Consider the following 12,854-nt stretch of genomic DNA (forward strand, 5'->3'; position numbering starts at 1 on the left):
GTACGGGGAGGGGGGGGAGCCCGTTCCCTGCGACGCCGCCAGGGGGCGCAGCGCCGAGAACCGGCCGGGCACCGGGTGCCGGTCACACCCCGGGAACGCCACACCGGGGCACCGCGGTGCGGTCCCGGGGCCCGGACCACCGTTCGGTGCAGGCGGCGGCTCCGCGCTGTGCCGGTGTTCCCCGCCGTACCGGGGCGTTGGGGACCGGTCCCCGCCCTGCTGGTGCCGCCCCCGCTGTGCGCGGCGGGAGCCGGAGCATCCCTCCTCGCTCGGCCCCGGCCCCGCATCGCGCCGCGGCACCGGTGTCGCCCGGGCCCTTTAAGAACGGCGGCGGCGGCGGCGGCTGCCGTCCGTGCCCGCGCCCGCTCCCGCTCCCGGCGGTGCCTGCGGCGGCCCCGCACCTGCCGGTAAGGGCCGGGGGAGTCGGGGATGCCCGGGTAGGATGCAGGGATGCCCAGTGCCGCAGGGATGCCCGGAAGGATGCAGGGATGCCCGGTACCGCAGGGATTCCCGGTACTGCAGTGGGAACCGGGGCCGTAGGGGCTGCCTGCAGCGTCCCGTGGGACGTGGGGGTGCCCGAGGGGTAGCAGGGGGCACAGGGGGACGTAGGATGCCCCAGGTTTGTGGGGTGCAGGTTGTGCCCTGGGGGGCCGTAGCCCCGCGGGGGGGGAGCGAGTGGGGGGTCCGCAGCCTCCCCACGCAGGAACCCCCCGGCCGTGGGGCTGCAGCGCCGTGGCCTCTGGCGAGGGGCAGCGTGGGGGAGTCACAGGCTGAGTGCGAGGGACTGCGACGGCAGGGCTGACCGAGGAAGGCTCTGGAAGCGTCTGAACACGAATGTGCCCGGAGCAGCGTCACGCTTCCCACGGCTGCACCGACAGGAGTGAGGGTTTGGCACGACCGCGGCTGGGGAACGGGGCGGTGGGCAACCGAGCGGCACCCAAACCCCGCGGTGGCACCCGCAACCCTCGCTGCCACTCCGTGGGCTGCAGTGGCACCTGCCACCCCAGAGTCACTCGGCTCAGGTTTGGGTTTCATTCCGTTCTCCTCTCCTCCGAACTTGGAAGGTAAGCGGGGAGCTGGTTTCTGGGAGCAAAACTCCCGTGGGGTGCGTGGAGTGGGGGCGAGGGTCCAGCCCCCCCCTCGCCCCACAGCTGCCAAGAGCACTGAGCCAGGCTGGCCGGTTGTGAGGAGCCATGGGCTCTCCCGATCCTCCTGGGGACGATGCCAACGCCGTCCCTGAAGGGTTGGCAGAGGAAGATGCCACGTTAATAAATATAGCAGGCGCTAGCGGCGAGCTGCCGGGTCAGGGGGGCGGCATCAATCAGCTGAGCCCTCGCTGCCACGGGATCTCCCGCTGGCACAGGGATGCGGAGTCGGGGCTCCCCCCGTCACCCCTTGGCGCTGTACCCCACCACCAGCGTGTGCCCATCCTGCCTGGGCTGTGCCAGGGAGGCTCAAATCCTGGAAACCTGTTTTCTATTTAAACAAGATAACATATATTAAAAATGCCAAATCTTGGCGAGCTGACAGCGTCTGTCTAAATATTTATCCCTCTTCCGATCAGGCGCTGTGTTCCCATGACAGCGTGATTAGCACTTCGCATATTTATGGCCTTCCTGGGTGCGGGGCTCCCTGTGCCCGCCTGCCCTGTGACTGGGGGGCTGTGGACCCCCCACTTTTTTCCTGTGCACCCAACAGAGGTGAGCCCTGGGCTGGCAGCTGTCCCCACCTTGGCACATCCCTGGAGCATCCGGAGCCGGGCAGGATGGAACCGCAGTGGGGACGGGCAGGACAGGGAGTGGGGTGCAGAGTTTGTCCCCTGCTGAGCACGAGGCATCTTGTCCATGCAGCAGGGGACAGCACAGGCACAACCTGCCCCCAAAACAGGCTCTTGTCCCCAAAACAGGCTCCTGCCCTGCCTCCCACACATGAGCACGGGATGACCCGTGGGTGCAGGGTGATGGGGATGGAGCTGGGATGCTGCCCTGCCCCACACCGTGGCCTGACCGCACTGGCTCTGCAGGATGTGCTGGGGGGGGCTCCCGGCCACCCTGTGTCCCGCAGCAGGAGGAACATGTCGGGAGGGATTAGGGCTGTATCTAGAAAAAGGGCTAATTCAGAGCCGGAGGCGCGGGGCGGCTCAGCGCCTCTCTCCCCTGGTGCCACTGCTCTGGCAACACAAACAAAACCCTTGCGATCAGCTGAGTCGCTTGTGCACCTGCAGCCGCCAAAATCTGCGTTTTAGCTCCCAAATCTGGCGAAGCTGAATTTAACCCTGAATTTCAGCATGTTTGGGAGGCAACTTGCCGAACGAGCTGGTGGCGGCTGCCGGGCTGGGGGTGTTGATGCTCTGCCCCATCCCCACCTCACCACACATGCCAGAACTGGCGAAAAAGCGGGGGGAAAGAACTGAAATTATGCTAGTGCTTCTTGTGTGCTTCCAGGAGGATTTGTGCTTCCTCCTGCCTGTTGTGCCGGGGATATCATGTGAGATGTGCTGACCGCAGTGGGGTGGCTCTGGGCTCCGGGGGTGGGAGCAGGTGTCACCGTGGGTCCCTCGTCACCTGGGAGCAGCACTGCGGGTGAGGAGGGGCTGCAGCGAGGGGGCTGCCGGAGTGGGGGACACGAGGTACACTTGGTGTTGCTCCTCGGGGCTCACAGGAGCAGTGTCCTCTCATTGCAGCAGTGCCCCCCCCCCCACCTCGTGGCAGTGACCCCGGTGCTGTGCCCAGCCTGGCCGAGTGTCTCCTGTCACAGCCGGCTGCACAGGACGCTACTGTGGGTCTCGGTGTCGGGGCTTGTGGTGTCCCCCGAGAGGGACAAATCTCTGTGCAACCCCTCAAGCTGTGACCCGGGGGGGCGGGGGGGCAGAGAAGGGGCACCTGCCACCTCCTGCCCTGCAGAGACTGCCTTTGGTTTGGGCTGCCTTTCATCGAAATTGGTTGATCCCCATCTCAGGATAGGGATTCTCAAAATTGGATTAGGAAAAAAAGACTTCAAGTGAATTTTATTAATCTTAGTTGTGATGATTCTTTGACACATTCCCTGCACCCCACGTGGCTTCTCCTACACGTCCTGCAAGGGATCAAACATTGGTTTAACCAGCCCAGCCCCCCTGTGAGGGATCAAACATCAGTTTGCAGCTTGCTGGGCTCCGATCCAGGGTGGCCAGACCCCGTTGGGCTCCTTCCCTGCTCCAAGGTTGTTTTTCAGTGGGTGAAGCAGCTTGTGCCCCTTCCCCTCTGTGGCACTCACCTCCCTGAGCATCGCTGCAGGTGCCGGGGGGGGGTATGGGCTGCTGCCATCATGCTGGCTGTGCCAGTGCCTGTTCCCAGAGCAGCCCAGTCCCGATGTGTGACCAGGCGGTCCCCAACTGCTTCTCCTCCATCCTCAGGGGTGTTACCTCCTGTGCCTGGCCAGCCCCGGCTTCACCCGTGATGCCACCCTGCCCAGCCACCCCGTGACACAGCCCTCGCCTTGGAGGTGACACAGCGTCTCGAGGGGATCCCCCAGCGGGGACCTGCTCTGCAGCCACTGCCTTGTTTGCTCCGGCGCTGGCGGAGCCTGAGGAGTCTGTGCCCTTGCGGGCAGAGGGAAAGGCAGGTCCGGCCACTGGCTCCTGTGCTGAGGCACACAAGGTAGGAGGGACACGGAGCCCCGCTGTGCGTGTCCCTGATAGGTAGCAGGGTGACAGGATGGGTGTGCCCCATGTCTCCTTTGGCCAGGTCTCGTGCCAGGGGATCGGGGGAGCAGGGCACGCTCTGTGGGGCTGCACAGGATCACCTGTATCGAGGGTCCCTCGGGGTGCCACTGCGCAGCCTGGGGCATGTGTGTGTGCTCCCCAGGGATGGCCTTCCAGCGGAGCCACAGGCTGAACCTGCTGCGCCTCGTCGTGCTGCTGCTCGTGGCCTTGGCTGGCATCAAGTTCCTCTTCCGTGACAGGTGAGTTGGCAGCAGGAGCCCAGCAGCCTCAGGGTCCCCTCAGACCCCTCCTGGGGACACCCTGGGGGATGCCCATGTGAGGGCCTGGTGCTGGGGGGCAGCAAGTGCCCACAGCACCCCTGGCCCTGCTGTGCTCCCTGCAGCTTTACCCTGGAGCTGCACAAGCACGTCAGCAAGGACAGCGAGTTCTGGGGGGATGCAGGTGACACCAGCCAGGACACTGGTCCCCAGAGCCAGGCTCTGGAGGTCCCTGCAGCAAAGATAACGGCCCCGAGGCAAGAGCCTGGGCAGCAGGTCCCCCGGGACGTCAGTGCCACCGAGATGAGGTTGGTCCACCTGGACCTCAAGGGAGCTGCACCCAGGGTCTCCTACCTGGAGCAGGTGAGGGTGCCCCGGGGACTGGTGGGAGGTGCTGGGGAGGGACATGCCGAGGCACGACCTGTGCTGTCCCTGCCAGCTGAGCCCACCCTGCCCACCCCGCAGGTGTTCCCCCTCCTGTCCCAGCTGGGAGCCAATGGCATCCTCATCGAGTACGAGGACATGTTCCCCTTCAAGGGGGAGCTGGAAATCCTCAGGTCCCCGTACGCTTACAGGTGAGCTGGGGCTGTGTGCTGAGGTGGCTGGGGGGGGCTGTCCTGGTGTGCCAGGGGCTGGGTGTGACCCGCCTGGACCCATGCCCGTGATAACTGTTGTCAGAGCACCGGGCTGTGCCACCGGCCAACCGGCTTCCTGCCCTGCCAGGTCAATATTTGTGTCCTTATAATAAAGTCCACACAGGCGTGGGGTGGCTGGGGCCATGTAGGGCAGGTTGCTGGAGGAGGAGGACGGAGTGCCCTCACACTCTGCCCTCTGCCCCCGCATCCCCTGGTGAGCCTGTCCCTGCCCTCCCAGCGAGGAGGACATCGAGCGGATCCAGCAGCTGGCGGAGCTCCACAAGCTGGAGGTGGTTCCCCTGGTGCAGACCTTTGGGCACGTGGAGGTAGGGGGTCCCAATCCCCCTCATCCTGCATCATCCAGGAGGAACCTCCCCCTCCCAACATCTCCTTCCCGTGCAGTTCATCCTCAAGCACGAGAAATACCAGCACCTGCGGGAGGTCGAGCGCTTCCCCAACAGCTTCAACCCCCATGTCCCCGACACCCTGGCCCTGCTCAAGAGCATCTTGTCGCAGGTGATGGAGAAGCACAGGCGCTCCACCTGGATCCACATTGGCGCGGATGAGGTGGGCAACAGGCCATGCAGGGACCCCAGCCCTCACCCCAGGCACCAGGTGTGTTCCCAGGGGGGCTGAGCATCCCCCTTCCCCCTCCCCAACCCCAGGTCTTCCATCTCGGGGAGGGGATGGACTCTAAGAACTGGATGAGCCACAACAAGGGCGACACGGGGACCATGTACCTGAAGCACATCAAGGAGGTGCTGGGCTTCATCGCTGCACAGTACTGGGGGCTGCGGGTGCTCATGTGGGACGACATGCTGAGGAAAATCAGCGCGGGAGCCCTGCGGGGTGAGAGGACGGGGGCAGCAGCGGTGGCACCCAAGCCAGGGGACTCGGGGCCACAGGGCCACCCTGGCAGGCATTGTGCCCAGTGCCCAGCCTGTGCCTGGTCCTGTGGGGACGTGGGTCTCCTACCACAGGCACTGGCACCCACATCCCCATCCCTGCTCCCCCCATAGAGTCCGGGATAGCAAAGCACGTCTCACCTGTGGTGTGGTTCTATGCACCCGACTTTGAGGCTGAGCAGATCGGTAAGGCAGCGGTGCTGGGCTCCCGGGGCTGGTGGGGGGACACGCCCCTCCCCGAGCCTCCTCTCGGGGGGGATGGTGGCACTAGTGGCTTGTGCCTGTCCCGCTGCAGGGCCGTTCCTTGCCAAGTACGCAGAGAGCGGCTTCGAGGCGGTGTGGTTCGCCAGTGCCTTCAAGGGCACGACGGGACCAGCACAGAGCTGGCCCCCCCTGAGCTACCACCTGAAAAACCACCTGAGCTGGCTGAAGGTGATGCAGGCGCTGCCGCGGCTGGCCCCGCTGCGCTGCCAGGGCATCGTCCTCACCGGGTGGCAGAGGTGAGGGACAGTGGGACCCCCGTCCTCCCCGGCGCCCGCACAGCCCCGCCAGTGGCGATGGCACAGCTCGCCCTGCTCCGCAGGTACGATCACTACTCGGTGCTCTGCGAGCTGCTGCCCGTTGGCATCCCCTCGCTGGCCGTCTGCCTCCAGACCCTGGTGAATGGTGAGCCCCCACCGCCCTGCTGCCAGCACCGGGCCAGCCGGCGCGGCCGGGTTCATCCCCCATCTCCGCCACCCGCAGGGTGGCCCCGGGCCCTTCTGCCCCTCTCCTTGCCCTCTCCAGGGGGTTTCACAGAAGAGACTAAGAGGAAGGTCCTGGACACGTTGGGTTTCCAGAGCATGCAGCTGGAGCAGAGCACGTGGTGCGTGGCACAGCCTGGCCATGGTTGTGGCACAGCCTGGGCCCCATTGCATCAGGAGGGATGGACAGAAGGGGAGTGGGGGGGTCGGTTACCCAAATACCCCAGTCCCAGACCCACCTGGGGTGAGGACGGGCATCCTCCAGCCACGCAGGGTGCTGGTGTTCCCCCACCCCAGACCCCCAGCGTGGCCTGCACACCCCACGTGTTGGACACACACCTCCTCCTCCTCCTCCCTTTCCCCAGTGAAGGCAGAGGAGCCTTCCCCGGCGTGGAGATCTACCACATGGTCGAGCAGGTCAATAGCCACCTGAAGGAGAGCATCCTTAAAGCACTGGAGGAGGAGAGGTAACGGGCGGCGGGAGGCCACTTCTGGCCACGGGGCTGGAGCACAAGAGTTTTTGCATGGGAGGGGACCTGCCTGGTGTGCAGGTCCCTGTCCCTGGGTGGCCCCCACGTCTCCCACTCCCCTTCTGCTTCCCCAGCGCCATCAAGGGCTGGTTCAGTCCCTATCACCGCAAGCGCCAGTTCGGCAACCCCCGCAACTTGGAGAGCTTTGGCAGCAAGGTGCTGAAGTACGTGGTGCTGGGGGCCGGGAGCCCCCCCGGCTGCCTGCGTGGGGCTGGGGAAGGTCCTGAGCTCGGCACCGGGGTTCCTCACAGGAGCGAGCTGGACCACCCCCTGCTCTCCCCCCACCAGGCTCCATGAGGACTGGGAGAGTTTCGTCCATGACCTGCGTGCCCACCTGGAGAGGGTCTACTTCCCCGACACGGTGGAGGAGTGGCTGGAGGAGAACATCAACCCCTACTTGGACCAGCTGCGGGACCTGGTGCGGGACTACCGGGCCATCATCCGCCTCAACGCCAGGCCCAAGGTGATGTAGTGGCCGTGGCCCCCCCCCCTCCGGCTCCCACTGCCCCCCTGGGCTGGGCTTTGGGTGCCACTATCGCGTGTCCGTGTGCTGGTGACTGTGTCGCTGCTGTTGGTTTGTACCGTACAGAGCTCCTGCACATCCCACTTCCACAATAAAGTATTTTCCTAGATGCTGCTGGGTGCTGGAGGGGTCGCGGCTCTGCCCCCCTCTCCTTGTGCAGGTGAGGGGGAGCTGGGGGGCCAGTGTGGGGGGCTGGGGTCTGTCCTGCGGCAGCCACAGGGTAGAGCCGTGACAGAAGGCAGGGAGAGGGCAGCCCTTGCCCCGTGGTGTCACCAGGCCCATGGTGACACCACGTGCTGGCCTCAAGGGTGGCCGTGTCCTCCCCGCGGGACCGCAGCCAGTTCAGTGTGGGTGCTGGGTGCTGCTTGCCACCGGGTGAGGGCTGGCACCCGGCATGGGGCAGTGCTCAGGGGGATGTGGGGGGCCCCTGCTAGGCTCCCACCAGCACCCTGACCCCGTGTCAGCCCCCGGTTGCTGGGAGGGGGGCGAGCGCAGGGCAAGCGCCGTCCTCCAGATGCTGCTTTCATCTCCCTTCCTCTCCGTTAATGCAGCACTGGGGACCCTGAGCCCTCCCAGGCCCGTCTGGCCTCCGCCAGGCTCCTCAGCCCCAGCCCTCGGGACGGCAGCCGTGGCGGGGGACTGCGGGGGACCCCGGTGCTGCCTCAGAGGATTTGCTACGTGCCTGTTCCTCTGCTCTGCCCATCTCGGTGGTGTGGGGGAGGCAAACCCAAACCCCCCCGTGCCCCTCTGGCTGTTCAGGGCACCATTTTCAGCTCGGCACATGCAGGGCAGCAACAGGGACGTTTCTCTGCACATTTTTCTGCTTTGCAAAGACCAACCCGACTTGGCAAGAGCCCGGAGGGAGCCGCAGAGACGCGAGGCGGTCTGGAGCTCCTTCTGCAAGAGCCTAGCTCAGCCAGGGGAGGAGGGACAGCGGCTGGGCACCCTCTTCAGCCCCACACCGCCCTGCTGCCCCATGTCCCTGCTCAGTCATGAAGGTCCCGGTGCCCGGTGAGGCTGTCCGGGCAGGGGCTGCCCCGTCCCGTGGCCGTGTGGTGTCCCTGGGTGCTGGCACTGGGTGCAAGAGCCCAGGAGGAGAGAGCCGAGAGGCACAAAGGGACCTTTGTTGAGGAGCTGTGTTTGTTATCAAGTGATGGCTGATGTGAGGGAAGCCCCCGACCTGCCGGGGCCCCCGGGCACATGCGGAAGCGCAGCCCCAGCCCCCAGCCCAGGGAGCCCCGCCGCGGCTCAGGCCCCCCATGCAGCCGCACAGCGCCAGGCTGCGGGATTAGAGGGCAGATTAGACGGTGTTTTGCGCTGGTAACCCAAATGTCCTGGATTGGAAAGTGGGGGTGGGGAGAGAAGACGGACCCTGCCGTCCCTGAGGGGGGGTCAGCCTGGAAACTGGGGTCTGTGGAGAGGATTGGGAGCTGCAGAGGGGGTGGGGGGCTGCTAAGGGAGTTGGTGGCTGTGGAGGGAGTTGGGGGCTGCCGAAGGGGTTGGGGGCTGCGGAGGGAATCCTTGGGCTCCAACTCAGGGGTCATGGGCCAGCACAGGGTGGGCAGAGGGCATCAGGGAGGAGCTTGGTCTGTGTTTGGAGTTCATCTGGTTCCCTCCATCTTTCACTCTGCACAGACACTCGCTCGTGGCTGCAGCCGCCCATCCCGGTGCAGCCACGGGTCTCACTTGCCCTGCAGTGGCCCGCGCTGTCGTGGCCACCTGGGTACTGGCCTTCTGGACCGACGTGCCCCAACATCAGTTTGCCAGAACCTCCACAAGGCTTTTTGACAGTAACTGGTCTATCCGGGGGTGATCTGGGGTGGGTGGTGGGCACCATCCGCACACTGATGCCTTGCCCAGCCCTGGCCCCGTTTCCCATCTGGTTCGGCAGCATCCTCCACGCAGCCAGGCACCCTCCGCACCTCTAATGGCTCAGGCAATTAAACCGTGAAAAGGTGGAAGGGGACGAATGTCACTGGCCGTTGTGCCCACAAAAGTGGAAAATTAAGCACTAATAAGGGCTTTATTTAAAGAAATTGCAAAGCTGCTCCAGCCTGGTTCCCGTGATCAGCCGCCGCAATGGCCGGGCAGAGCGGTGCCACCGGGACGGGACAAGGGCACTCCGGAGCGGGGCTGGGGAGCAGGGGGTGCCCCGGGGGGGGGTGTCTGTGTGTCTGCTGGGCCCGCCATCCCCGGCTCCTCCCTCCCGGGGGGGCACTGTCACCCCTGAGGTCCTCCCCGAGGAAGAGGAGGCCCCGAGTAGCCTTCCTCCCCTCCGGTTGCCGTGGCCGCTGAGACCCGCCAGCTTATTACACGCCACGGCTGCGCGGGAGGGGGCGTCCCCCCGGGGCCTCGGCACCTTCCCCCGCACCGGGGAGGGGGATCCCCGTGCCCCGCCCGCAGGCACCGGGGCGCCTCCCGCCCCCTCCTCCTTCTTCCTCCTCCCTCCTCCTCCCCTCCCTCCGCGCTCCCGGTGCGGCCCCCCCCGCCCCGCCGCGCCCCGCCCCGCCCCGGGCGCCCGCCGCCGCCGCCCCCGCCTCCGGAGCGGGCTGGGCGGGGGGGCCCGCGCCGAGCCGAGCCCAGCCGAGCCGAGCCGAGCCCAGCCGAGCCGAGCCCAGCCGCCCGCCCGCCCCTCGCCGCGCCGCGGAGGATGCTCGGGCCGTGAGCCCGCAGCCGGTAGCCCCGGCGCCGCGGAGCCATGGGCAAGGACCAGGAGCTGGTGCAGGCGGTGAAGGCGGAGGACGTCGCGGCCGTGCAGAAGCTGCTGCAGAGGCCCAAGCCCGGCAAAGCCAGTGAGTGCCGCGGCGGGGCCGGGCCGGGCTGGGCCGGGTGGGGGGACACACACGGCCGGAGCGGGGGGGGGGGCACGGCCGGGCCGGGGACCGGCGTCGCAACCGCGGGAGCGGCGGCTGGGGGCCCGCATCCTGCCCGCTGCTCCCGGGGCCCGCCCGGGATGCCGCCCTGCCCGGCCCCGGAGCATCCCCGGCCCTTCCCCCGGTGCGGCGCGGGCGGGCGGGGGCCGTAGAGGTGCTGGGGACCCCCCTCTTGGCCCACCCCTCACATTCCCCCGGGGGCAACCCGGCGTTGGGGCGGGGGCTGCCGCCGGCGGAGCATCCCGGGTGCTCAGTGCTGCACAGGGTCGCCCCGCCGGTCCCGGTGCACCCCCCGGTACGGCCGGTCCCCGTTGCTCTGCGCCCGGGAGCAGCTCCGGAGCCCCCAGGGGAAGGCGGGGGGGGGGGGGGGGGAAGAGCTGGGGAAGGGGGGGGGCACCTGCGTGGAGCGTGTGTGCACGGACCGTGCGTGTGTGCGCGGGGGCCGCCGGTGCCCGCACGCGTTTGCGTGGGGCTGTGTGTGCGCGGTGCCGGGCGTGCACGCGTGTCTGTGTTTGGGTGCGTGTCTGTGTTTGCGTGTCGGTGTGTACCCTGGCATATGTGTGTTTGGATGCGGCTGGGTTGGTGTTTCTGCGCGTGGGGGGGGTGTTTTGGATGGAGATCCGCGGGTATCTCCCCGTGGGCATCTCTGCAGCGGGGTTTGCACGGCACCGGGGGTGCGTGTCCAGGCGGGAGGCTGCGGGGGTGTGCGTGTGTCTGGACGTGTGTGTCGCTGCGTGTGTAGCTCCAGGAGTAGCTGCTCTCTGTAGGATTTCACCGCTCTGCTGAGGCGTTCCACCCGGGACTCAATTATTCATGGCGCTGATGCAGCTGCAGGTTTCAGGCCTGGCGTGCGGGGCCGACCCGGGGGGGGGACCGGGGACTGTCCCCGGGCAGGGGACCACGGGGAAGCACTGGCGTGGCATCGGGTGGCTGAGCACGCAGCCCTTTCACCACTGCACCCCACGTCCCTCCCACCGGGGCCCAGTGCTCCCCGAATGTGGGCAGTGCCGTGTCCCCACAGCGGTGCGGGGCCGGTGCGGTGTCCCCCATCCTTGGTTGTGCAGGGATGTATCCTGGCCAAGCAAGGCTGGTGTGGCATCCTCCCCATGTCCCCAGTGTCATGCAGGACCGGCGTGGTGTCCCTGGTGCCACACTGGGCTGGCGTGACGTCCCCAGTGTTGTGCAGGACCGGCGTGGTGTCCCTGGTGCCACACAGGGCTGTCACGGCATCCTCCATGTCCTGGTGCTGTGCAGGGCTGGCGTGATGTCCCTCGTGTCCCCACTGTCATGCAGAGCTGGTGTGGTGGCCCCCGTGTCCCCAGTGCTGTACGGGGCCTGGCGTGATGTCCCTTGTGTCCTGATGCTGTGCAGGGCCAGCATGGTACCTCTCATGTCCCCAGTGTTGTGCAGGGCCTGGCATGGTGTCCCTGGTGCCATGCAGGGCTGGCGTGGTGTCCCTCATGTCCTGGTGTCATGCAGGGCCAGCATGGTTCCTCTCATGTCCCCTGTGCCACTTGGGGCTGGCATGGTGTCCCTGGTGCCACGCAGAGTTGGCGTGGTGTTCCCTGTGTCCTGGTGCTGTGCAGGGCTGGCGTGGCATCTCCCACGTCCCTAGTGCCGAGCAGGGCCTGACACGGTGTCCCCAGTGCCACACAGGGCCTGTGGCATGATGTCCCTCCTGTCCTGGTGCCACACAGGGCCGGTGTGGTGGCCTCTGTGTCCCCAGTGCCATCACTGCTGTCACTGCTGAAAGCCTGTGCAGGGAGAGAAGGGGCTTCAACACTGAGCTCCCTTCGTCCCAACCCTCTCCAGGCGCTGCCGTGGCCTCTCGGAGCCGTGTGCGGGGCCAGGGACGCTGCCTGGCCTGTGCCCAGCGCTCTCCCTCCGCACACCCCTCTCCGATGGTTGGGGCGCACAGCTGGTGTTGCTGTGGCAACGGCCAGTGGTGCCGGAGTTCCACCACCTCCTCCCACATCCCTCTGCTTCCCAGCCCCGCTCTGCTTCACCTCCCACCGCAGAGACCTCTGGCCGCTGGGCACTGCCAGGCGGGATGGCCGCGGGGGCCACTGGTGCTCCCCGAGCCGGGGTCGTGAGCGAGCGACAAGGGACACGCAGCGAGGCCGAGCCTGGCGTCGGGGAGATTCCCACTGAGGGCCTGGACACTTCCTCCGTGCCCCAGTGGGGCTGAAACACGTCCAGCTCTGCTGGACCCCAGTGCCGGTGCCGGGCTGCTCTGGCACCATTTCCCCGTGGGACCTGGCTCTCCTGCGCGTGCGGCGGTGGGTGCTGCGCTCCCGGCCTGGGGTGCACAAACACCTCTGGCTGCTGCACAGGATGGGAGAGCACTGAGCTGTCCCCACGCCGCCACGTCCCCCTGTCCCCTCTGTGTGCTGTTCCACGCGTGCCACCAGCGCTCCCTGCGCCACACGGCACCAGAAAGATTTGTAACTTAGCTCCGTTGTCTGGATAATATCCTATTCATGTGGGGTTTAATAAATGAGATTTTAAAAATCCCTGCGTGAATTAACACGGGTTGCTATGGTGACGTGGGGCCCAATTTAACGTGTGGAGTACGAGTTTGTGGGGCCCGGGCCGGCCGCAGCGCACACCGCGCTAGCTTCCCGGGCATCCATAATTGATGAGGTTGTCTGAAAGTTACGCAAATCAGATGCAGGGATTTGGCAG

The 12,854-nt window shown here is 66.6% G+C and overlaps 2 protein-coding genes across 13 annotated transcripts in view; both read left to right on the plus strand.

The window, feature by feature from the left end:
* Positions 1–235: 235 nt before the first annotated feature.
* LOC141966407 (hexosaminidase D-like) lies at positions 236–7,382 on the plus strand. 11 transcript variants are annotated; one of them, XM_074919087.1, is made up of 15 exons: positions 236–407; positions 797–1,064; positions 3,395–3,638; positions 3,846–3,942; positions 4,086–4,535; positions 4,834–4,921; positions 4,998–5,162; positions 5,261–5,444; positions 5,615–5,686; positions 5,796–6,000; positions 6,084–6,166; positions 6,287–6,365; positions 6,609–6,710; positions 6,848–6,929; positions 7,025–7,382. In XM_074919087.1, exons 4-15 carry the CDS (start codon positions 3,848–3,850, stop codon positions 7,238–7,240), a joined length of 1,821 nt encoding a protein of 606 aa, XP_074775188.1. In that variant the 5' UTR covers positions 236–407; positions 797–1,064; positions 3,395–3,638; positions 3,846–3,847; the 3' UTR covers positions 7,241–7,382. The 11 variants fall into 11 exon arrangements, with proteins under 11 accessions (XP_074775188.1, XP_074775186.1, XP_074775190.1 ...); XM_074919085.1 differs by lacking the exon at positions 797–1,064; XM_074919086.1 differs by lacking the exon at positions 236–407 and having other exon boundaries at positions 632–1,064.
* A 2,521-nt stretch (positions 7,383–9,903) lies between these two features.
* CASKIN1 (CASK interacting protein 1) overlaps positions 9,904–12,854 on the plus strand; it is a 31,339-nt gene continuing 28,388 nt past the window's right edge. For both annotated transcript variants that reach the window (XM_074919243.1, XM_074919244.1), the window contains exon 1: positions 9,904–10,088. In XM_074919243.1, the coding sequence (XP_074775344.1) occupies positions 9,995–10,088 (94 nt within the window). In that variant the 5' untranslated portion in view covers positions 9,904–9,994. The remainder of the gene's footprint in view (positions 10,089–12,854) is intronic.

This window comes from Athene noctua, chromosome 15 (genome assembly GCF_965140245.1).
Source record: "Athene noctua chromosome 15, bAthNoc1.hap1.1, whole genome shotgun sequence".
Taxonomy (NCBI): domain Eukaryota; kingdom Metazoa; phylum Chordata; class Aves; order Strigiformes; family Strigidae; genus Athene; species Athene noctua.

Excerpts from the sequence above, each read along its gene's own strand:
- LOC141966407 (XM_074919083.1), top strand. The coding sequence starts at position 3,827 with ATGTGTGTGTGCTCCCCAGGGATGGCCTTCCAGCGGAGCCACAGGCTG. Across the intron at positions 3,943-4,085 it reads AAGTTCCTCTTCCGTGACAG|CTTTACCCTGGAGCTGCACA; the intron begins GTGAGTTGGCAG and ends TGCTCCCTGCAG. Across the intron at positions 4,922-4,997 it reads AGACCTTTGGGCACGTGGAG|TTCATCCTCAAGCACGAGAA; the intron begins GTAGGGGGTCCC and ends CTTCCCGTGCAG.